This window comes from Ranitomeya imitator, chromosome 9 (assembly GCF_032444005.1).
Source record: "Ranitomeya imitator isolate aRanImi1 chromosome 9, aRanImi1.pri, whole genome shotgun sequence".
Classification (NCBI taxonomy): Eukaryota; Metazoa; Chordata; class Amphibia; order Anura; family Dendrobatidae; genus Ranitomeya; species Ranitomeya imitator.
In genome coordinates this window covers 34,044,784-34,068,633 of record NC_091290.1, presented here as the reverse complement: position 1 = coordinate 34,068,633, position 23,850 = coordinate 34,044,784, and the positions used below count along the sequence as shown (strand labels likewise).

Genomic DNA, 23,850 nt, shown 5'->3' with positions numbered 1-23,850 from the left:
CACTGTATATATATATATATTTTTTTTTCTTTTTGGGACACATGGATCATTTCTATAGCGGTATGTTGGTTTTGCAAGCCTGCGAGAAAACCACGCAGTACGGATGCCATACGGATTACATACGGAGGATGCCATGCGCAAAAAACGCTGACACACCCTGCCTACGGAGGAGCTACGGACCACTATTTTCGGGACTTTTCAGCGTATTACGGCCGTAATATACGGACCGTATTGTTTTACGCTGTGTGTGACGCCGGCCTAATACTGATCAGTAAAATACGGCAGATAGGAGCAGGGGCATAGAGAATAATTGTGCCGTATTTTTTGCGAGTTTTACGGACGTAGTTTCTGCGCTCTTACGTCCGTAAAACTCGCAAGTGTGAAGCCGGCCTAATGGGGTGATGTCCTCTGGTTTCTTTAGTTTTACTTCCCATCCGAGAATGTGCTGGTAAGAAAAGTTGTAATAGTAGAACTTGTAAGTTACATTGCGGTCTGCCGATTTTAAGAGGTACGTTACTGTATGCTTCTATTTTTCTGCCTGTCTAATTAGAAATATCTGAATCCAGGTGACAATTAAAAAAATAAAACAATAAAACGTGTAATTTTTAATTAAAAAATACATTGATTATTGTAAAAATGTATTATTTATTTATCACATCAATGTGTTTTGCAGACTGGGAATAATGGAGGCATCCAATTATAAACGTAAGTGTATGTTCCTATACAGCTTTCTAATCATGTACAATCATGAGAAAAGCTGCAGGATAAGGCTATGTGCACATGTTAAATATTTGGTGCAGATATTTCTGCAACATTTCTGTATCTCTAGGCAGGAAAAAGGCTGCGTAAAATAGGCGTGCTTTTGCCACGTTTTTGCAGCATTTTTGCCATGTTTTTGATGCATTTTTGCCACGTTTTTGATGCATTTTTGCCACGTTTTTGATGCATTTTTGCCATGTTTTTGATGCATTTTTTTCAGTGCGTTTTTTGTGCAGATGTTCGTTCGCTCATTAGCATGAGTGAAATCTGCAGCAAAAATACTGAAAGAATTAACAAATAGGAAAAAATGAGCAACGTGTGCATGAGATTTCAGGATTCCCATTCACTTTGCTGGCGTCAGGAAACCCTTCTGGTTTTGTGCCAAACCTGGGCAGACAAAAAACCACGAAAAATCTGCAATGTGTGCACAGGGTCTTAAGGTTAATTTTTCAATAATAAAGCCGAAATAAATCACCCAGATTAAAGAAATCTGCACCCAGACCGCTATACGGAACAGATAGGGGAGCCGACAGTTTGCTGGTAAATGCTGCCAACATCGTGGGCAGCATGAATTAGAGCCTTGCCGCAAGATGGCAGCCAGCTACGGCGTTCTCAGAATAGCACCGGTGTTTCCAGTGATCTGGACAATAGTTGGAGTCAGACTGGTGTCACACGGCTATCGATTCTCTCATACGAGAGAATCGTGGCGAATATGCAAATGACTCTGTCAGAGATTGATCCCAGTGTTAGTTTACTGTGATCCAATTCTTTCGCATGAGAAAATTGCAGCAGAGGTGGAGTAATTTCTACATCTATTCCATTGCCACCATTTGCAGATGTCGGACTGCACCTGGATGACATCCGAGTGCAGTGCGAAGTTTCACACTTACCCATAGGCTTGCATGGGTGTGCGCGATCCGATTATTGGAGCCACTCGCAGAATGCTGCAATTATTCTCTGATGCCGAACTGGCACCCTCCCAAAGTATAACATTGGGCCTAGGGCTATCGGTAAAAACAGGGCTTGCTCCAGGTTTTCGAGGGCCCCGGGCGAAAGAGTCTCAGTGGGCCCCTCCTTTAACACATACCCCGATTTATGATGCACAGATACGGCAGAGAAATGTATAGTACAATGCCAGATTTCACTTCTTACATGAGTGACAGCTATTGTAAATTCTGCAGTGTATATATACAGGACAGGAGGAGTGGTACTGTGCAGTGTATATATACAGGAGGAAAGGTTCTGTGCAGTGTATATATGCAGGAGAGGTGCTGTGCAGTGTATATATACAGGAGGAAAGGTGCTGTGCAGTGTATATATACAGGGGGAGAGGTGCTGTGCAGTGTATATATACAGGAGGAGTGGTACTGTGCAGTGTATATATACAGGGGAGAGGTACTGTGCAGTGTATATATACAGGGGGAGAGGTGCTGTGCAGTGTATATATACAGGAGAGGTGCTGTGCAGTGTCGTGAGCAGGGCGTTGTTGTATCAGAAAATCTTTTCTGTTTTGAGTTTTTCTATGAAACAAAGACTTTTCTACATAAACAACGTTGTTTGGTTTTGCGGCCCTAACAGATCTGTGCTACAAAGTAACAGGTGGCTCGGGCATTAATGAGGGACCTGATGCTGAATCCTTTCAAAACATCGGTGCTATACAGCAATATGAGCCAGCCCAATGGATGAGATCCGTAGGGTATGAACAAGGTTTTTATTCACTAACGCGTTTCGGTGCCAGACCAGCGCTTTTCTTAACCTAAAAAAAACAAGTAGATTTAGGCATATAGTGAAATATGCTCAAGTTTGACTTTACTTATACTTTATTATTTTACTTTATTTTCCATAGTATATAGTGTGATACAAAAGATAAATTATCATCTGTTAATTCTAGGTGTACGGGATATTACTTATTGGACTGCAATGAGCACAGTGATGATTGTAATGGGTAAGTAATGTTACACAATGTCATTAGCGCTACCGTCGGAAATAAAATCAAGATTGGTCTGTGTGATCATATGACGACGTTGAGGAAAGATTTCAATTCAACGAATCATTCTGAGATCATGTCCGCCGGGACTGTTAACCCCTTTGGCGACATTCCGCCTATATGAAGGTTGGATTTGAGCACCAGCGTTCAATCGAATGGTTGGATGCAGGGCAGGGGTCTCACTTCAGCGCCCCCTCCAAAAAAAAATCATCTGTAAAAAAAGAAATATGGGTATCAGAAAATACAGACTCGACCTATTTTTTTATTTTTTTTTTTAAGTAGTAAAAGAAAAAATAATATATTTAAATTTCGTATCACTATATCTTTAATAACCTACAAAACAAAGCAAAAAAATGTCATTTTTACCATAAAGGGAATGACATATTGTATTTGGCATTTTTTCCCCCTGTTTTTTAATACTTCATTATTTAATGATTTTTTTTTCTGTCTTGAATTAATAAAGGCTTTGTGAATTATAAAGATATTTTTTTTTAGCTGCAAGGTACTGTCTAGAAGCTGGGACGAATATAATAATAAATATCCACAGAATATACCTTACAGACTAACCGTCGTTTCAATTTTTATTTCATAAATCAATAGTGCACATGGAAATAAGCAACTTTGTGATAGATCTTATTGGAGAAATCTGCTTCTTTCTCTCCTGGAACTGACGGTTTACTCTCCATTCATGAGTAAAATCTGTATTCAGTGAAGACAGATTGTTACATTGCTGAGATAGGAGATGACAGTTGGTGCTGATAACATTCTATGTAGAGAGGAGAAGAAGGGACGAACTAGAGGCAAAGCCCTCCCCCTTCCTATGCATAGAGCTTTATGGGCACCAACTGTCATCTCCTATCTCAGTAATGGGGAAATCTGTCTTCACTTAATATAGATTTTACCTGTGAATTGAGAATTTTGAAAATGAAAGATCAGTTCTGGAAGCAAAAGAAGAAGACTTTTCTGATAGGATATATTACAGAGTTGCTTATTTTCATGTGTATTATTGATTTATGAAATTAAAAAAGAATGTTATATTTTAATTGTTGGATACATGTGGATACCTCTGCTGGGTAATTGGAACACTGATGCCTATGAACGATATTTTACAGCTGTAAAGAGCGGTAGTCATGACCGAGTTGCTGTCCGGTTACGCTCTGGCGCTCTACAAGAAAGCAGTGTTCCAGTTCCAGTGTGCTGTCTCATGGAGCGTGCATCACACTCACTTGTAGTCCGCAGGCCTCCACTGTCTCCAGGCCTCCATCTTCAGGAGCTGCCGCACACAGCTCAGGGGGACACTAAGTTAATTGCAACAACCAAACATTTCTTGTTCCTTACTTCTTTAGGACAACACATTTTTAGCCCTGCCATTTGTATCTCCTGGACTATCCCTATGCCCACTGGCTCCGTCAGCCCCAGGGATCTCCTGTCCGGTTCCGCAGTGCACCCGAGATCAGACATCCGCCCTCCATACGATTCCGCATCCATCTTCCACTGCGCACCAGAGGACACAATGCGCCCATCAGCTCCCACACGGAGTCTGATGATGAATGTCTGCAAGGGATATCAGTACGGCCGCCCACTGCCTTGAACAAGTAATACATGCTGGCCCTAGCAGCCCACTGCCCCTGAACTTGACTTTGTTACTGTACTTCCCTACCTGACTCACTATCAGGAAGTGCCTGCTTTTTACACCAAAACCGCAGTACATAGTTCACACTTCACATGACACAATATCTATACAAAACGCATGATGTTTTTTTAGATGACACAATCATTGTTTTCAGGGGCAGGATGCAGTCGGACAGTCCACCGCTCTTACACAACATGGTAGAAGAGGGTTTTTTTTAAGCTACAGAAGAAGGAAGGCAGAAGAGCTAATATCCCTGTAGCTTATTTCCCAATAATATTCATGTGATTGAGCAAATAGGAATTTTGGCAGATCTGCTCTTCTCTAGTCTCTGCAATCTGCTTCGATTCAAGGTCCCAATGATCTGATATTGATGATTATAGAGGTTGTCCACTACTTTATCATTGATAAAGGTTAAGTCATCAGTGTCTGATCGGTGGGGGCATCCCAATCAGCTGTTCTCATTGTTGGCGGCGTCCGGAACTGCCCAGTTACAGAGCTGCACAGCACAGATCCATCGACTGAATGGTGGCTGTGGCCAGGTACTGCACATCACCTATTCAAATCAATAGGGGTCGAATGCACAGTACCCGGCCTCTGCAACTCTTCCGTCGACGGGGCTGTGCTGTGCAGCTCTGTAACTGGGCAGTTCTAGACGCGACAACCCTGGGAACATCTGATCGGCAGGGGTGCTGGGTGTCACACTCCCACTGATCAGACATTGATGACCTACTCTGAGGACAGGTCGTCAATGTTAAACTAGTGGACAACCTCTTTAACCCCTTAAGGACCAGGGGTATTTTCAGTTTTGCGGTTCCATTGTTTGCTCCCCTTCTTCCCATGGCCATAACATTTTTATCTTTTGGTCGATATGGCCATGTGAGGGCTTGTTTTTTTGCGGGACGAGTTGTACTTTTGAACGACACCATTGGTTTTACCATGTCATGTACTCATAAATGGGAAAAAAAATTCCAAGTGCGGTGAAATTGCAAAAAAAGTGCAATCTCACACTTGTTTTTTGTTTGGCTTTTTTACTATGTTCACTAAATGCTAAAAATGACCTGCCATTATGATTCTCCATGTCATTATGAGTTCATAGACACCAAACATGTCTAGGTTCTTTTTTATTTAAAAGGTAAAAAAAATTCCAAACTTTGCAAAAAAAAAAAAAAATTGTGCCTTTTTCCAAGACCCGTAGTGTCTCCATTTTTTGTGATCTTGGGTTGGGTGAGGGCTTATTTTTTGCATACTGAGCTGACGTTTTTATTGATCCCATTTTGGTGCAGATATGTTTTTTTGATCGCCCGTTATTGCATTTTAATGCAATGTTGTGGTGACCAAAAAACGTTATTCTGGCATTTTTACTTTTTTCTCGCTACGCTGTTTAGCAATCAAGTTAATCCTTTTTATTATTGATAGAGCAGGCAATTCTGAACGCGGCAATACCAAATATGTGTAGGTTTCATTTTTTGTTAATTGTTTAATTTTGAATGGAGAGAAAGGGGTGGTGATTTGAACTTTTATATTTTTTTAATTTTTAAAATATTTTTAAAAACATTTTTCTCTACTTTTGGCATGCTTCAATAGTCTCCATGGGAGGCTAGGAGCTGCCATAACTCGATCGGCTCTGCTACATACAGGCGATGCACAGATCACCTGTATATAGCAGAATTACTCACTTGCTATGAGCGACGACCATCAGGCAGCGCTCATAGCAATCTGGCAGTGACAAGAATAAAGGTCTCCAGGAGACCTCTGGTTGTCATACCGACCATCGGCAACCCATACCGACCCATCGGCGATCTGCGGTCATGTGACACGGGCGCAGGGTAGAGGTAATGACGCGCTTCCTGCGAGTGCATGTTAAATGCCACTGTCAGAGTTTGTTAACAGTCACGGGTGGATCGTGATTCCTCTTGCGGCTGTTAGGGGCACATGTCAGCCGATCAGATCAGCTGACATGTGCCGGAAAATGTGCGGGCTCATCGCCAGAACCTGCACCAAACAGGGGGAGGCGTCCAATGAAGGAGTAGTACCACTCCAGCTCTGAAATTAAAAAAAAGTATGAACATTTTTGCAAAAAGAGTTGAAGGGCATCCAAAGAGGCGCACTCCATCATGAAAGTATCATTCTCACGACCAGTGAGGGAAAAAGAAGATCCTTTACAGTTGTGACATAATGAGGCATTTTGGGTCTATTAGCTCCTTTTTTTTTAAATGATGAGATCTCATTTCACACAAATTTTCCAAGGAAAAAAAATCGATAAAAATCCCCCAAACAATCGAAAGACTCTTGTCTGGCTAAAACAAATGTTTACAAGCTGTGTGACTTTCAAAAGGGGGAGCTGCTAGGTACTAACCATACAAGGTGCCCAAACGTTTACATCGGTCCATTTTCCTTTTTTGTAATTTTTAAAATGTAAACGATGAAAAATATATATATATAAAAATATATATACAGTATTTTTGCGTAAAATACAAACGGAAATGTGTCATCATTAACTTTAGGCCTTTTAGAGATCATTTCATCTTCAACTTGCTTAACTGTTCACAATAACAGTAATTTTGACCAGGGGTGCACAAACTTTTTCATGCCACTGTAGATTGTGGTTACATAAATCCTATTCCCACGCTGAGGATAAATAAAATCCACCGCATTCTGTACATATGGGCCACAGAATTTTACTATCGGTCCAGCCACTATATAAATGTCTGATGCGCCACATGTTTCTTTAAAGCATCTTCCTTTGTATTATTGGAAGGCTACTAACCTGTCCCGTCCTCTTGCTTATCCACAGGAGCCGTATATAAAGATGATTGCCCGCTCCAGCCGTTCATACCTATCTATCTGATGGTTTCTGGAGTCACGTTCTTGGTGGCTGTTTTATTATATTTTCTGGCATGGATGTGGGACATATACAGCAGAGTTCTAGGAGGTGTCATTTTAACTTTTAGCTTTGCTTGGCTTATAACAGGTAGGCATTTTTAATAGTTGTCATGCTTATGAATAAAAGAACATTAAAAACAATCATAAAGCTGATTTTAAAATTATAAGTCCGATACCTATAATGCCCTTTATAAATATCCATCTTTAAAACACCCTAAACACTTTTGTAATTTACTTTACTTCAGAATTCCCTATAGAGCTAATGCCTTTATTAGTTTTCTTTAACTTTACTTCTTATTTTGCTCGAGAGGAGTTTGAAACAAGACATCAGAGTATGATGGCCCTGCAGTCACTTCTCCCTTCTAGCACCCCGCCTGGAACAGGACGTCATTAGCAGGCAGTGCTGCAGTCACTTATCACAGTTTCTATCATCGTCGCCCTCTGATAATGTCTAGAATCAATAGTTGTGAGAGAAGTGAATGCAGTGCCGGCACACTTTTTCTCTTACCACCGGCCCTCCGTTTGTATCTCTGAAACAGGACACCATCAGGGTGCCGTGATAAAAGCAGGGTGAGCGACAGCAGTGCTGATTCCTGATTCTGCTCCATTTCAGGGTGGCGACAGAAGAAGTGTGCTGGCGCTGCTCTCGCCTCTCTCACAGCTACTGTCAGAGCTATGGAGTCTGGATCTCATCAGAAGGCGATGAGGAAAGAAACTATAATACGTGTCCTCAGAGCTGCTACCTGATGATTGTCCTGTTCCAGGTGTGGTGATAGAAGGGGTCTGTGAGTATAGGGCCATCTGTTATGACCTGGTGGTCAGGACAATAATGGACCTGGTGGTTAAGAGCACACGGAATGACCTGATAGTTACTAATAATATAGGATGAGCTCTGAGACGTGGGAACTCTGCTGACCACAATCCCTAATCCTATCACACACACTAGAAATAGCTGTGGATTGCTCCTAACGCTCCCTATGCAACTCGACACAGCCTAAGGAACTAGCTAGCCCTAAAGATAGAAAAATAAAGCCTACCTTGCCTCAGAGAAATTCCCCAAAGGAAAAGGCAGCCCTCACATATAATGACTGTGAGTAAAGATGAAAATTACAAACACAGAGATGAAATAGATTTAGCAAAGTGAGGCCCGACTTACTGAACAGACAGAGGATAGGAAAGGTAACTTTGCGGTCAGCACAAAAAACTACAAAAAGACCACGCAGAGGGCGCAAAAAGACCCTCCGCAGCGACTCACGGTGCGGAGGCGCTCCCTCTGCGTCCCAGAGCTTCCAGCAAGCAAGACAACAATCAAAATAGCAAGCTGGACAGAAAAATAGCAAACCAGAGAAAAACAAGCAGGAACTTGGCTTCTGCTGGGAAGACAGGTCACTAGAACGATCCAGGAGTGAACTAGACCAATACTGGAACATTGACAGGTGGCATGGAGCAATGATCTAGGTGGAGTTAAATAGAGCAGCCAGCTAACGAATTAACCTCGTCACCTGTGGAAGGAACCTCAGAAGCCGCAGCCCCACTCACCACCACCAGAGGAAGCCCATGGACAGAACCAGCCGAAGTACCATTCATGATCACAGGAGGGAGCTTGACAACAGAATTCACAACAGCCATCCTCCTGATGACATCCCGTTTGAGATTCCCAGCAAACAAAATGTCACAGGGGGTGAAGTAAAAAAAAAAGGGGGGAAGTGTAGGGTATTTTAAAGTAAAGCAAATTACAAAAGTGGTTAGGGGTTTAAAATACATATTTATAAAGGGCAATTTAGGGATCTGACCACCCCTTTAAGACTATCCTAAAGATAAGTCATCAAGAAAAAAGTAATGAGTAACCTCTGTAATAAAATAGCTAAACCTAAGTTCACCTCTGCATCAGAGGCGCAGTGGAAACAGCTGGTAGATTATGTTTGCATATTCAGCATTACTATAAGTGTTGTGAATTCTGTGGCAGAGCTCCCTCCTGTGGTCACAAGTGGTACTTCGGCTGATTCTCTCTGGGAGCTTCCGTTTGTGGAGGAAACTGGTACTGCTGCTTCTGAGTTTCCTCCCTCAGGTGATCTGGTGAGGTCGTTAGGTGCTTCTCTACTTAACCCCACCTAATGCTTTGATTCATGCTTCCTGTCAATGTTCCAGTGTTGGACTTGTGTTTCTCTGGATCATTCCTGTGGCCTGCTGCTCTGCATAGCTAAGTGCTTCTTTGCTATTTGTTGCTATTTTTTCTGTCCAGCTTGTCTATTTGTTTTGCTGGAAGCTCTGGGACGCAAAGGGTGTACCTCCGTGCCGTTAGTTCGGTACGGAGGGTCTTTTTGCCCCTTTGCGTGGTTTTCTTTAGGGTTTTGTGTAGACCGCAAAGTTATCTTTCCTATCCTCGTTCTGTCTAGAATATCGGGCCTCACTTTGCTGAATCTATTTCATCCCTACGTTTGTCTTTTCATCTTACTCACAGTCATTATATGTGGGGGGCTGCCTTTTCCTTTGGGGTATTTCTCTGAGGCAAGGTAGGCTTATTTTTTCTATCTTCAGGCTAGTTAGTTTCTCATGCTGTGCCGAGTTGCATAGGTAGCGTTAGGCGCAATCCACGGCTGCCTCTAGTTGTGTTTGGAGAGGATCAGGGATTGCGGTCTGCAGAGTTCCCACGTCTCAGAGCTCGTTCTATTATTTTGGGTTATTGTCAGATCACTGTATGTGCTCTGACCTCCATGTCCATTGTGATACTGAATTGCCTCTCATAACATATAAGGCCAGATTCACAAACTAAGGTTTGGTCATTTATGGAACTAGATGTAAGCTTTGGGTCCTCTGTGCATAAATCCAATCTAAAACCGTAAAGGGGTGGTCCGAAGTCCAGAGTAATTTTCCTCCTAATCCTTAACTTTTCAGCACTATATTCTAAACTATTTTCTAATATACTTGCATGAAAAATTCCCTTTCCTTCCCTAAGTACTCTACTTAACTGATATTCATTTTTTTTTACGTCCTTGTTGATGACCCTTCATTTCAGAATCCCAGTGCCTGCTCGTATACTCAGTACAAGTGTTATCAGGGGTCAGAGGAACTGTCACAGCCCCTGAAACCTCCCTGCAAGCCTCATCAGTGACACTCGTTTCCGGGGCTGGGCTAGTCCCTGTGCACTGTGTACTTACTATGCGATGTGCACAATGTCAGCTCGCTCTCTGCTAACGGCTCAGATCAGCAGTAAATAACTGACACCAGAGCTGTATCTGTTTACCCGATGTACAGAGACCAGTGACGTCACTTAGGCCTTTTTCACACTTCCGTCTTTTTCCTCCCGTCGAAATCCGTCGAGTTTTGAAAAAACAGGATCCCGCAAATTTTTCTGCAGGATCCTGTTTTTTTTCCCATAGACTTGTATTAGCGACAGATTGTAATGGATGGCCATCTGTTTCATCCATCGTGCACTGGATCCGTCGGAAAATAGCGGTCCGTCGTGCGGAGAAAACGTTCAGAGGAACGATTCTGCACGTCGGAAAATCAGTCAGCGACGATTTGGCTATAATGGAAGCCTATGGACGCAGGATCCGTTGCTGACTATCAAACACAGGAATCCAGCGACGTATCCCGTTTTTTCATTCTGAGCATGCCCGGAAGGCTTTTTTTAATACCTGAAAATGCAGGCAGGAACTCCTTCGACGAATCCGTCATAACACTGGATGGGATGCGTTGTACACGTTTTCCACTATTTGTACAACATCCGTTGATACGTCACTTCACTGCATTATCACGCACCCCGAACGACGGAAGTGTGAAAGAAGCCTTATGGGGGCGACGCTGGTCTCTGCATGCTGGGTATTCTGACAGCGTGCCCTGTTGCCAACCCATTATTGCTGATCTGAGCTGACAACAGAGAGCCTGTCACGGGGCTACCCCGACAGAGAGGTTCCAGAGAACCGCAGCGCTATGGGCCTCGTTCACACACGATGAACAGAAGCTCTTCTCCTGAATTCTGACCTGGCTGTCTTGTGCCAGCAGGGCAGGAGTTAAACCTTGTTACTGAAGTTGCTGAGAGCTGGGTCTCTCAGCTGATTTGGTTTTTGTAATCTCCTCTCCTATATGGACTCAGCTTTGACTACAACTGTTGTCAGTGATCAGTTCTGCTGCCTGGTTTGAAGTGGGAAGGAGCGTGGTGTTTGGATCTTGGAAGTTTATTTACAGAGATTGTTGTCTGCTGTTTTGGTTGCATGTTAAACCTGTTTTCCTTCCTTGTTTTTTCCTTCTCTTCCCTTCTGTGTTTCCTGTTATGTATGCTAATGACAGGTGTTATGAAGGCAATCCAGAAACACAGTGTGCTTAGCGATCAGAGCGCACACAGTGATCTGACAAATACCCAAAAATACAAGAACGAGCTCTGAGACGTGGAAACTCTGTAGACTGCACACCTGATCCTATCCTAAACACAACTAAAAGCGGCTGTGGATTGCGCCTAACAACTACCTAGGCAACTCGGCACAGCCTAAGAAACTAGCTAGCCTGAAGATAGAAAAATAGGCCTGACTTGCCCCAGAGAAATTCCCCAAAGGAAAAGGCAGCCCCCCACATATAATGACTGTGAGTAAGATGAAAAGACAAAAGGGATGAAATAGATTCAGCAAAGTGGGGCCCGATATTCTAGGACAGAGCGAGGACAGTAAAGCGAACTTTGCAGTCTACAAAAAACCCTAAAGGCAGCCCCCCACATATAATGACTGTGAGTAAGATGAAAAGACAAAAGGGATGAAATAGATTCAGCAAAGTGGGGCCTGATATTCTAGGACAGAGCGAGGACAGTAAAGCGAACTTTGCAGTCTACAAAAAACCCTAAAGCAAAACCACGCAAAGGGGGCAAAAAAAGCCCACCGTGCCGAACTAACGGCACGGCGGTACACCCTTTGCGTCTCAGAGCTTCCAGCAAAACAAAAGACAAGCTGGACAGAAAAAAAGCAACAAAAAAGCAGAAGGCACTTAGCTATACAGAGCAGCAGGTCACAGGAACAATCAGGAGAAGCTCAGATCCAACACTGAAACATTGACAAGGAGCAAGGATAGCAGCATCAGGCGGAGTTAAGTAATGAAGCAGTTAACGAGCTCACCAGAACACCTGAGGGAGGAAGCTCAGAAGCTGCAGTACCACTTGTGACCACAGGAGTGAATTCAGCCACAGAATTCACAACAGTACCCCCCCCTTGAGGAGGGGTCACCGAACCCTCACCAGAGCCCCCAGGCCGACCAGGATGAGCCGCATGAAAGGCACGAACAAGATCGGAAGCATGAACATCAGAGGCAAAAACCCAGGAATTATCTTCCTGAGCATAACCCTTCCATTTAACCAGATACTGGAGTTTCCGTCTAGAAACACGAGAATCCAAAATCTTCTCCACAATATACTCCAATTCCCCCTCCACCAAAACCGGGGCAGGAGGCTCAACAGATGGAACCATAGGTGCCACGTATCTCCGCAACAACGACCTATGGAATACATTATGTATGGAAAAGGAGTCTGGGAGGGTCAAACGAAAAGACACAGGATTGAGAACCTCAGAAATCCTATACGGACCAATAAAACGAGGTTTAAATTTAGGAGAGGAAACCTTCATAGGAATATGACGAGAAGATAACCAAACCAGATCCCCAACACGAAGTCGGGGACCCACACGGCGTCTGCGATTAGCGAAAAGTTGAGCTTTCTCCTGGGACAAGATCAAATTGTCCACTACCTGAGTCCAGATCTGCTGCAACCTATCCACCACAGAATCCACACCAGGACAGTCCGAAGACTCAACCTGTCCTGAAGAGAAACGAGGATGGAACCCAGAATTGCAAAAAAATGGAGAAACCAAGGTAGCCGAGCTGGCCCGATTATTAAGGGCGAACTCAGCCAACGGCAAAAAGGACACCCAATCATCCTGGTCTGCAGAAACAAAACATCTCAGATATGTTTCCAAGGTCTGATTGGTTCGTTCGGTCTGGCCATTAGTCTGAGGATGGAAAGCCGAGGAAAAGGATAGGTCAATGCCCATCCTACCATAAAAGGCTCGCCAAAACCTTGAAACAAACTGGGAACCTCTGTCAGAAACAATATTCTCAGGAATGCCATGCAACCGAACCACATGCTGAAAGAACAAAGGTACCAAATCAGAGGAGGAAGGCAATTTAGCCAAGGGCACCAGATGGACCATTTTAGAAAAGCGATCACAGACCACCCAAATGACTGACATCTTTTGAGAAACGGGAAGGTCAGAAATGAAATCCATCGAAATATGTGTCCAAGGCCTCTTTGGGACCGGCAAGGGCAAAAGCAACCCACTGGCACGAGAACAGCAGGGCTTAGCCCTAGCACAAATCCCACAGGACTGCACAAAAGTACGTACATCCCGTGACAGAGATGGCCACCAGAAGGATCTAGCCACTAACTCTCTGGTACCAAAGATTCCAGGATGACCAGCCAACACCGAACAATGAAGTTCAGAGATAAGTTTATTAGTCCACCTATCAGGGACGAACAGTTTCTCTGCTGGACAACGATCAGGTTTATTCGCCTGAAATTTTTGCAGCACCCGCCGCAAATCAGGGGAGATGGCAGACACAATGACTCCTTCCTTGAGGATACCCGCTGGCTCAGATAAACCCGGAGAGTCGGGCACAAAACTCCTAGACAGAGCATCCGCCTTCACATTTTTAGAGCCCGGAAGGTACGAAATCACAAAGTCGGAGCGGGCAAAAAATAACGACCAACGGGCCTGTCTAGGATTCAAGCGCTTGGCAGACTCGAGATAAGTCAAGTTCTTATGATCAGTCAATACCACCACGCGATGCTTAGCTCCTTCAAGCCAATGACGCCACTCCTCGAATGCCCACTTCATGGCCAGCAACTCTCGATTGCCCACATCATAATTACGCTCAGCGGGCGAAAACTTCCTGGAAAAGAAAGCACATGGTTTCATCACTGAGCAATCAGAACCTCTCTGTGACAAAACCGCCCCTGCTCCAATCTCAGAAGCATCAACCTCGACCTGGAACGGAAGAGAAACATCTGGCTGACACAACACAGGGGCAGAACAAAAACGACGCTTCAACTCCTGAAAAGCTTCCACAGCAGCAGAAGACCAATTAACCAAATCAGCACCCTTCTTGGTCAAATCGGTCAATGGTTTGGCAATGCTAGAAAAATTACAGATGAAGCGACGATAAAAATTAGCAAAGCCCAGGAACTTTTGCAGACTTTTCAGAGATGTCGGCTGAATCCAATCCTGGATGGCTTGGACCTTAACTGGATCCATCTCGATAGTAGAAGGGGTAAAGATGAACCCTAAAAATGAAACTTTCTGCACACCGAAGAGACACTTTGATCCCTTCACAAACAAAGAGTTAGCACGCAGGACCTGAAAAACCATTCTGACCTGCTTCACATGAGACTCCCAATCATCTGAGAAGATCAAAATGTCATCCAAGTACACAATCAGGAATTTATCCAGGTACTCTCGGAAGATGTCATGCATAAAGGACTGAAACACTGATGGAGCATTGGCAAGTCCGAATGGCATCACTAGATACTCAAAATGACCCTCGGGCGTATTGAATGCAGTTTTCCATTCATCTCCTTGCCTGATTCTCACCAGATTATACGCACCACGAAGATCTATCTTAGTGAACCAACTAGCCCCCTTAATCCGAGCAAACAAGTCAGATAACAATGGCAAGGGATACTGAAATTTAATAGTGATCTTATTAAGAAGGCGGTAATCAATACACGGTCTCAGCGAACCATCCTTCTTGGCTACAAAGAAGAACCCTGCTCCCAGTGGTGATGACGATGGGCGAATATGTCCCTTCTCCAGGGATTTCTTCACATAACTGCGCATAGCGGCGTGTTCGGGCACGGATAAATTAAATAATTGACCTTTAGGGAATTTACTACCAGGAATCAAATTGATAGCACAATCACAATCCCTATGCGGAGGTAAAGCATCGGACTTGGGCTCTTCAAATACATCCTGATAATCAGACAAGAACTCTGGGACCTCAGAAGGGGTGGATGACGAAATCGACAAAAATGGAACATCACCATGTACCCCCTGACAACACCAGCTGGATACCGACATGGAATTCCAATCCAATACTGGATTATGGGTTTGTAGCCATGGCAACCCCAACACAACCACATCATGCAGATTATGCAACACCAGAAAGCGAATAACTTCCTGATGTGCAGGAGCCATGCACATGGTCAGCTGGGCCCAGTATTGAGGTGTATTCTTGGCCAAAGGTGTAGCATCAATTCCTCTCAATGGAATAGGACACCGCAAAGGCTCCAAGAAAAACCCACAACGTTTAGCATAATCCAAATCCATCAGATTCAGGGCAGCGCCCGAATCCACAAACGCCATGACAGAAAATGACGACAAAGAGCATATCAAGGTAATGGACAGAAGGAATTTGGACTGTACAGTACCAATGACGGCAGACCTAGCGGACCGCTTAGTGCGCTTAGGACAATCAGAAATAGCATGAGTGGAATCACCACAGTAGAAACACAGACCATTCAGACGTCTGTATTCCTGCCGTTCAACTCTAGTCATAGTCCTATCGCACTGCATAGGCTCAGGTTTAACCTCAGGCAGTACCGCCAAATGGTGCACAGATTTACGCTCGCGCAAGCGTCGACCGATCTGAATGGCCAAAGACAAAGACTCATTCAAACCAGCAGGCATAGGAAATCCCACCATGACATCCTTAAGAGCCTCAGAGAGACCCTTTCTGAACAAAGCTGCCAGCGCAGATTCATTCCACTGAGTGAGTACTGACCATTTCCTAAATTTCTGACAATATACTTCTATATCATCCTGACCCTGGCACAAAGCCAGCAAATTTTTCTCAGCCTGATCCACTGAATTAGGCTCATCGTACAGCAATCCGAGCGCCAGGAAAAACGCATCGACACTACTCAATGCAGGGTCTCCTGACGCAAGAGAAAATGCCCAGTCTTGAGGGTCGCCGCGCAAAAAAGAAATAATAATCAAAACCTGTTGAATAGGATTACCAGAAGAATGAGGTTTCAAGGCCAGAAATAGCTTACAATTATTTTTGAAACTTAGAAACTTAGTTCTATCTCCAAAAAACAAATCAGGAATAGGAATTCTTGGTTCTAACATAGATTTCTGATCAATAGTATCTTGAATTTTTTGTACATTTATAACGAGATTATCCATTGAAGAGCACAGACCCTGAATATCCATGTCCACACCTGTGTCCAGAATCACCCAAATGTCTAGGGGAAAAAAAAAAGTGAACACAGAGCAGAAAAAAAAAAAAAAATGATGTCAGAACTTTTTCTTTCCCTCTATTGAGAATCATTAGTTTGGCTCCTTGTACTGTTATGTTTGCTAATGACAGGTGTTATGAAGGCAATCCAGAAACACAGTGTGCTTAGCGATCAGAGCGCACACAGTGATCTGACAAATACCCAAAAATACAAGAACGAGCTCTGAGACGTGGAAACTCTGTAGACTGCACACCTGATCCTATCCTAAACACAACTAAAAGCGGCTGTGGATTGCGCCTAACAACTACCTAGGCAACTCGGCACAGCCTAAGAAACTAGCTAGCCTGAAGATAGAAAAATAGGCCTGACTTGCCCCAGAGAAATTCCCCAAAGGAAAAGGCAGCCCCCCACATATAATGACTGTGAGTAAGATGAAAAGACAAAACGTAGGGATGAAATAGATTCAGCAAAGTGGGGCCCGATATTCTAGGACAGAGCGAGGACAGTAAAGCGAACTTTGCAGTCTACAAAAAACCCTAAAGCAAAACCACGCAAAGGGGGGAAAAAAAGCCCACCGTGCCGAACTAACGGCACGGCGGTACACCCTTTGCGTCTCAGAGCTTCCAGCAAAACAAAAGACAAGCTGGACAGAAAAAAAGCAACAAAAAAGCAGAAGGCACTTAGCTATACAGAGCAGCAGGTCACAGGAACAATCAGGAGAAGCTCAGATCCAACACTGAAACATTGACAAGGAGCAAGGATAGCAGCATCAGGCGGAGTTAAGTAATGAAGCAGTTAACGAGCTCACCAGAACACCTGAGGGAGGAAGCTCAGAAGCTGCAGTACCACTTGTGACCACAGGAGTGAATTCAGCCACAGAATTCACAACAGTTTCCTCTGTGGTTGTGTGAGCATTTGGTGAGTTTGAGATTTTAGTTACCTTGTCTGTATACCCTGTTTAATTCCCATATTTATACACTGGTGCAGTTCACCTCCCTTGGGGGGAGAGGGGGCCACTGATAGGGCCTGCACAGGAGACAGGGATACGCTGGCGGCTCAGGCCTCCTAACCATTATAGGTACCCCTGAGATAAGGGAAAGTCAGGGCCCCATTATAGTGGCAGGGACAGGTGCGGGTCCCAATATGCCGTCCTGCCCCTTTATCGCCATAAACGGCGTGACAGAGTCGCTGTCATTGTGCACATCACACATTGCGCAGTGTGCAGGGACTAGCACAGCTCCTGAAACGAGTGTGACTGATGATGCTTCATTTCAGGGAAGTTGTAGGGATTGCAGAAGTGACCAAGGCCTCTGCCCCCTGATGACACTTCCTTTGAGTATCCCAGCATACAATGAGATTCTCAAACAAAATGTCATCAAAAAGGAAATGAAAAAAAAAAAAGCTGTTATATTGTGTAGTTAACAAAGGATAGGGAATTCTTAATTAAAGTATATTAGACAATAGATTAGATTATGGCATTAAAAAAATAATTTAAAAGGAAAGTTACTTTGGAGTTCGGACCACCCATTTAATAAACGTAAAAGTTGTTAACATTGCCCTCCTTCTCCTCCACCTGAACGAGAAACCATACTTACTTTTTACAATTTCTGTGAGCTTATTGCATAAATTAAAATCTTATGCAATCTGTAACTTTTTTGCCACTTTTTTGTTACAAATTATGACTTTTAGGGGCTCAGTTTGCACTAAAATCTAATATGTTTATAAGGCATATTTCTGCAACAGTACAATTTTGGTAAACTTTGTTGCCTGTTCTGTCTTTCGGGGTCTTTTTTTCTATAGTTTGGAAACCAATCTTATGCATTTATTCCACGTAGAATTAAAGTCTAAGGCTAGGTGCGGACTGTGTTTGTGGCCACTGTTGGGCACATACACTTTGGAGGGTGTCACAGTCTGGATGAATTCCAGATACACTTTTTTCTTTTGCCGTGGTCCTTTGTATAGGAAAGAACAGCCTTTTTCACTATCATATAAGCCTAAGAGGTGTGCAGAAGCAGACCAGCAAGGTAATGGCCACAAAATCACACTTTTGGCCTCTGTCTGGCAAATGGCAGCGTATGTTAGCGTTAAATTATACACAGTGTGAACTTCAGCCTTCATTTAATTTACATTAAATGTGTTTTTAATAATATTTTTTTTCTCCATTTTAGGAAGTGTTTGGGTCTTTGGTGTAATCAGTGAATATAACGATTCGGCCCAATGTAACGATACTATTTACTACTATGCAGTTGCAATGGTGATAGTACAGTATACGCTTATTGCCGGGGTTTTGGCGCTTATCTTTTGCTTTGGGTTTTCACTAAGATCATATGTGTATGAGAGGTGAGTTCTTTTAAATGATTTAGCTTAATTTTTTTTCTATTGACATTTTTGGGATATTCCATATTATATTCAGTAAATGGTATTTGGACTCAAACAACTAAATTATAAAAGTACCGCACTCAAATTTTTTTTTCCACAAAACAATGTATTAAAAATAAATAATCAAACATATATACATTATGTGAGGGGTTTACAGCGACAGAGTGGAGCCAGAAGACCGCAGCGTCTCAGTTCACGTACGCCTGCACTTAATGGAAGTAATTCTCCCTCATATTAAAGGGAGCAGGTGTCTTTCAGCAGTGCAGGGGTTAAACTGTTCAGATTGGAGTCTCTGTAGCTTCCTGCTTGGAGGATCTCAGCTGGGCAGTATCAGTCACTCCTCTCCTGGTATGCGGGGCCTCCACCGTCCTGTCCTGGTATGCAAGGCTCCCCCCCTCGTCCCATCATTGTATGCATGGCTCCCCCAGTCCTGTCATATCCACGACTCCCCTGGTCCCGTTGTATGCATGGCTCCCCCGGTCCCATCCTTGTATGCATGGCTCCCCTGGTCCCTTCGTTGTTGTATGCATGGCTCCCTCGGTCCCGTCGTATGCATGGCAACCCCGGTCCCGTCGTATGCATGGCTCCCCCATCCTTGTATGCATGGCTCCCCCATCCCATCCTTGTATACATGGCTTACCCCATCCTATCCTTGTATGCATGGCTCCCGCCATCCCATCCTTGTATGCATGGCTCCCCGTCCCATCCTTGTATGCATGGCTCCCCCCGTCCCATCCTTGTATGCATGGCTCCCCCGGTCCCGTTGTTGTGTGCATGGCTCCCCCGTCCCATCCTTGTATGCATGGCTCTCCCCATCCCATCCTTGTATGCATGGCTCCCCCGGTCCCGTCGTTGTGTGCATGGCTCCCCCGTCCCATCCTTGTATGCATGGCTCTCCCCATCTCATCCTCGTATGCATGGCTCCCCCCGTCCCATCCTTGTACACATGGCTCTCCCCGGTCCCATCGTTGTATGCATGGCTCCCCCCGTCCCATCGTTGTATGCATGGCTCCCCCCGATCCCATCCTTGTATGCATGGCTCCCCCAGTCCCATCCTTGTATGCATGGCTTCCCCGGTCCCATCCTAGCATGCATGGCTCTCCCCGTCCCATCCTTGTATTCATGGCTCCCCCGGTCCCTTCATTGTGTGCATGGCTCCCCCCGTCCCATCCTTGTATGCATGGCTCTCCCCATCTCATCCTCATATGCATGGCTCCCCCCGTCCCATGCTTGTACGCATGGCTCTCCCCGGTCCCATCGTTGTATGCATGGCTCCCCCCGTCCCATCGTTGTATGCATGGCTCCCCCCATCCCATCCTTGTATGCATGGCTCGCCCCGTCCCATCCTTGCATGCATGGCTCCCCCGATCCCGTCGTTGTGTGCATGGCTCCCCCGTCCCATCGTTGTATGCATGGCTCCCCCCGGTCCCATCCTTGTATGCATGGCTCCCCCCCGTCCCATCCTTGTATGCATGGCTCCCCCGGTCCCATCCTTGTATGAATGGCTCCCCCGGTCCCATCGTTGTATGCATGGCTCCCCCGGTCCCGTCGTTGTGTGGATGGCTCTCCCCTTTCCCGGTATGCATGCTTCCTATTCCAAAAAACCTACATCATACTCACTCTTCTCCGGGCTGTCGCAGCATCTCTGTCCCGGCGCCTGCAGCTCTTCCTGTGGTAAGCGATCACATGGCACCGCTCATTAAGGTCATGAATATGCGCTCCACGCCTATGGGAGTGGTGATGCGTGCATTTTCATTACCTTAATGAGCGGTGCCACGTAATTGATCAGCACAGGAAGAGCTGCAGGCGCCGGGACCATCGAGATGCAGTGATGGCGCGGAGGAGGGTGAGTATGATGTCTTCTGGAAGCCGGCGGCTGCAGCTGTCACTGTGCGCTATAAGAGAAATGAATATTCATTTCTCTTTAGCAGCTGCACAGTTACAGCCACAGCCGCCGGCTCCTGACGCTGCTCCGCCGCTCCCCTCCCCCGCTGGCTTTCTGGACAATGACTCGTGTATAAGCCGAGGGGGGCGTTTTTAGCACAAAAAAATATGCTGAATAACTCGGCTTATACACGAGTATATACGGTAGTTGCATTATTGTTTTTTTAGCATAGTCATAAAAGCAGAAATGCCTGGCTTCCAGCAGGCACACATTTGGTGACCGGGGTAAGATTTGCATCTTTTTTGCAAAATGTACTTTCTTGATAGTGGATGTATTAGGATCAGAGCACCTGGTACACTTGCAAAATGCAATCATGACACATAGTATTTTTTTATATTGGTGCATTTGGTTTGGATGAGAGGGTTTTTTTATTCTTCTTATATTATTTTTATTTATTATTATTTTCTATATCTAGTATTTAACATTTTACTACATTTACTTACTGACCTCTGTGAGAACAATATGATCTGCAGACCGAAATCAGACATGCGTTATCAACACCTCCCCCGACAATTAGACTGTCTGCCGAAGCCATCGATATCGGTGGTTTGGCCGATGTTAGTCTACTGTGTATGGGGCCTTTATAGACCGTGCAATGCTCCTCAGGTAAATTAAATATGCAAATATCCACTTAGAGAGGAAGAGGACCAGAACTCTAGAGCCACCACCTATTGGAAATAGCAATCCTAAGGCTATGTGCACACGTTGCGGATAGGTTTAGGAATTTCTGGTGCGGATTCTGCATCCCTTGGCAGAAAACGCAGGTGCGAATTTGTCGTGTTTTTGGTGCGGATTTGCTGCAGATTTTTTGCGCATTTTCAGTGTTTTTTACCCCTGCGGATTTCTATAATGGAATGGGTACAAAAACGCTGCAGATCCGCAAAAAAGAAGTGACATGCTACTTCTTTTAATCCGCAGCGTTTCCGCACTGAATTTTCCGCACCATTAGCACAGCGTTTTTTTTCCACATTGATTTACATTGTACTGTAAATCACTTGCGGATCTGTAGCGCTTCTGCACCGCAAAAAACACTGCGGATCCGCAGGAAATCCGCAACGTGTGCACATACCCTAAAAGTCAATATTGACCCTTTATCGAGCCTTGTTACATTAGAGGTATCAATCCTAAAAGTCAATATGGCCTCTTTAATAAGCTTTTCCACATGACTTAAGGTACCGTCACATTTAGCGACGCTGCAGCGATCTAGACAACGATGCCGATCGCTGCAGCGTCGCTGTTTGGTCGCTGGAAAGCTGTCACACAGACAGCTCTCCAGCGACCAACGATGCCAAAGTACCCAGGTAACCAGGGTAAACATCGGGTTACTAAGCGCAGGGCCGTGCTTAGTAACCCGATGTTTACCCTGGTTACCATTGTAAATGTAAAAAAAAAAACACTACATACTTACATTCCAGTGTCTGTCACATCCCTCGCCTTCAGCTTCCCGCACTGACTGAGCGCCGGCCGGAAAGTACAGCGGTGACGTCACCGCTGTGCTCTGCTTTACGGCCGGCCGGCGCTCACAGTCAGTGTGGGAAGCTGAAGGCGAAGGACGTGACAGACACCGGAATGTAAGTATGTAGTGTTTTTTTTTTTACATTTACAATAGTAACCAGGGTAAACATCGGGTTACTAAGTGCGGCCCTGCGCTTAGTAACCCGATGTTTACCCTGGTTACCAGTGAACACATCGCTGGATCGGCGTCACACACGCCGATTCAGCGATGTCTGCGGGAGATCCAGCGACAAAATAAAGTTCTGGACTTTCAGCTCCAACCAGCGATGTCACAGCAGGATCCTGATCGCTGCTGCGTGTCAAACACAACGATATCGCTATCCAGGACGCTGCAACGTCACGGATCGCTATCGTTATCGTTCAAAAGTTGCTGAGTATGAAGGTACCTTAAGGATAACCGGTCATGTCGCAAAGCTCATTAAGGGTCAATATTGACTTTTAATATTGTTACACCCTCACAATAGGTGGCGTCACCGTTCCTGTCCTCTTCTTTTCTGAAGATGATATTTGCATACAAGAACTTTGCTTTTTTATCTTTTTAAGGAGACGAGACCTTTATTTGTTTCAGATGTTAATTTTCCATTCGTAATAACTAGTGATGTTTTTTTTTCTCATTGTGTTTGAGGATTGATTGACAAATCACCTACAGAAAAGAAGACAAAGCAGCAATTGTCAGAAAATGAACATAGCTGTATAAATGTCAAAAGGAGATGTCATTCTCATCTTAGAATTCTTTAAATCGGAAAATATCAGAGAAACCTGTAATAAATTTCATTCTAATGGTTGTTTTGCATAATAATATTTTTAAAGTGGAAAACGTTTCTTGTTACATGTATCTTGTATTAAAAAAATATTGACATATATTTACGGAGCAGTGAATGTGACGATTAATCTGCTAGTAGGCACCAAAAGTGATGATTTCACTGCTGCAGATTACTAAAATATTGGTTCTGGATTATTTGGGAAAGTACACTTTTTTGGGGGAAATTGCAGTATATCCAAAAGTACAGATTTCTTTTGCAAAATCGTTCTCCATACACATGAATGGGGTTTAAAAATCCCACGTATAACATTTGGATGTTGGATTCCCTGTCACTTTTTTGCACACCCATAGTCTTGTATAGGCTAGACTCATCCAAGACACAGACGAGAATATTGCATGTTGCCAGTGTTTGCAAATAGACACTCGGTCATCTGATCAGCCCTATTGAGCTACATTGGTCAGTGTGCTGTGTGTCATGATTCCAATGGCAGGGAATCACAAAAGGACAAGCACCAACGAGCTCTAGGGTGATGGAACCTAAGCTGACCGCGACCCTAAACCTGAACACACAAATAACAATAGCCGGGGAACGTGCCTACGTTGATCCTAGACGTCTCGCACCAGCCGAAGATCTAACTTCCCCTATTAGAAGAAACACAGACCTCTCTTGCCTCCAGAGAAATACCCCACAGAAATAGCAGCCCCCCACATATAA

At 44.4% G+C, this 23,850-nt stretch overlaps 1 protein-coding gene across 1 annotated transcript; it reads left to right on the top strand.

Annotated features, from left to right (window-relative positions):
- Positions 1–2,662: 2,662 nt before the first annotated feature.
- On the top strand, positions 2,663–23,235 carry LOC138649249 (transmembrane protein 272-like). The gene is made up of 4 exons (XM_069739481.1): positions 2,663–2,704; positions 7,174–7,350; positions 18,702–18,873; positions 22,998–23,235. The coding sequence occupies exons 1-4, from the start codon at positions 2,680–2,682 to the stop codon at positions 23,005–23,007; spliced, it is 384 nt and encodes a 127-aa protein (XP_069595582.1). The 5' UTR covers positions 2,663–2,679; the 3' UTR covers positions 23,008–23,235.
- The last annotated feature ends 615 nt before the right edge of the window (positions 23,236–23,850 follow it).

Excerpts from the sequence above, each read along its gene's own strand:
- LOC138649249 (XM_069739481.1), top strand. The coding sequence starts at position 2,680 with ATGAGCACAGTGATGATTGTAATGG. Across the intron at positions 2,705-7,173 it reads CACAGTGATGATTGTAATGG|GAGCCGTATATAAAGATGAT; the intron begins GTAAGTAATGTT and ends GCTTATCCACAG. Across the intron at positions 7,351-18,701 it reads CTTTGCTTGGCTTATAACAG|GAAGTGTTTGGGTCTTTGGT; the intron begins GTAGGCATTTTT and ends TCTCCATTTTAG.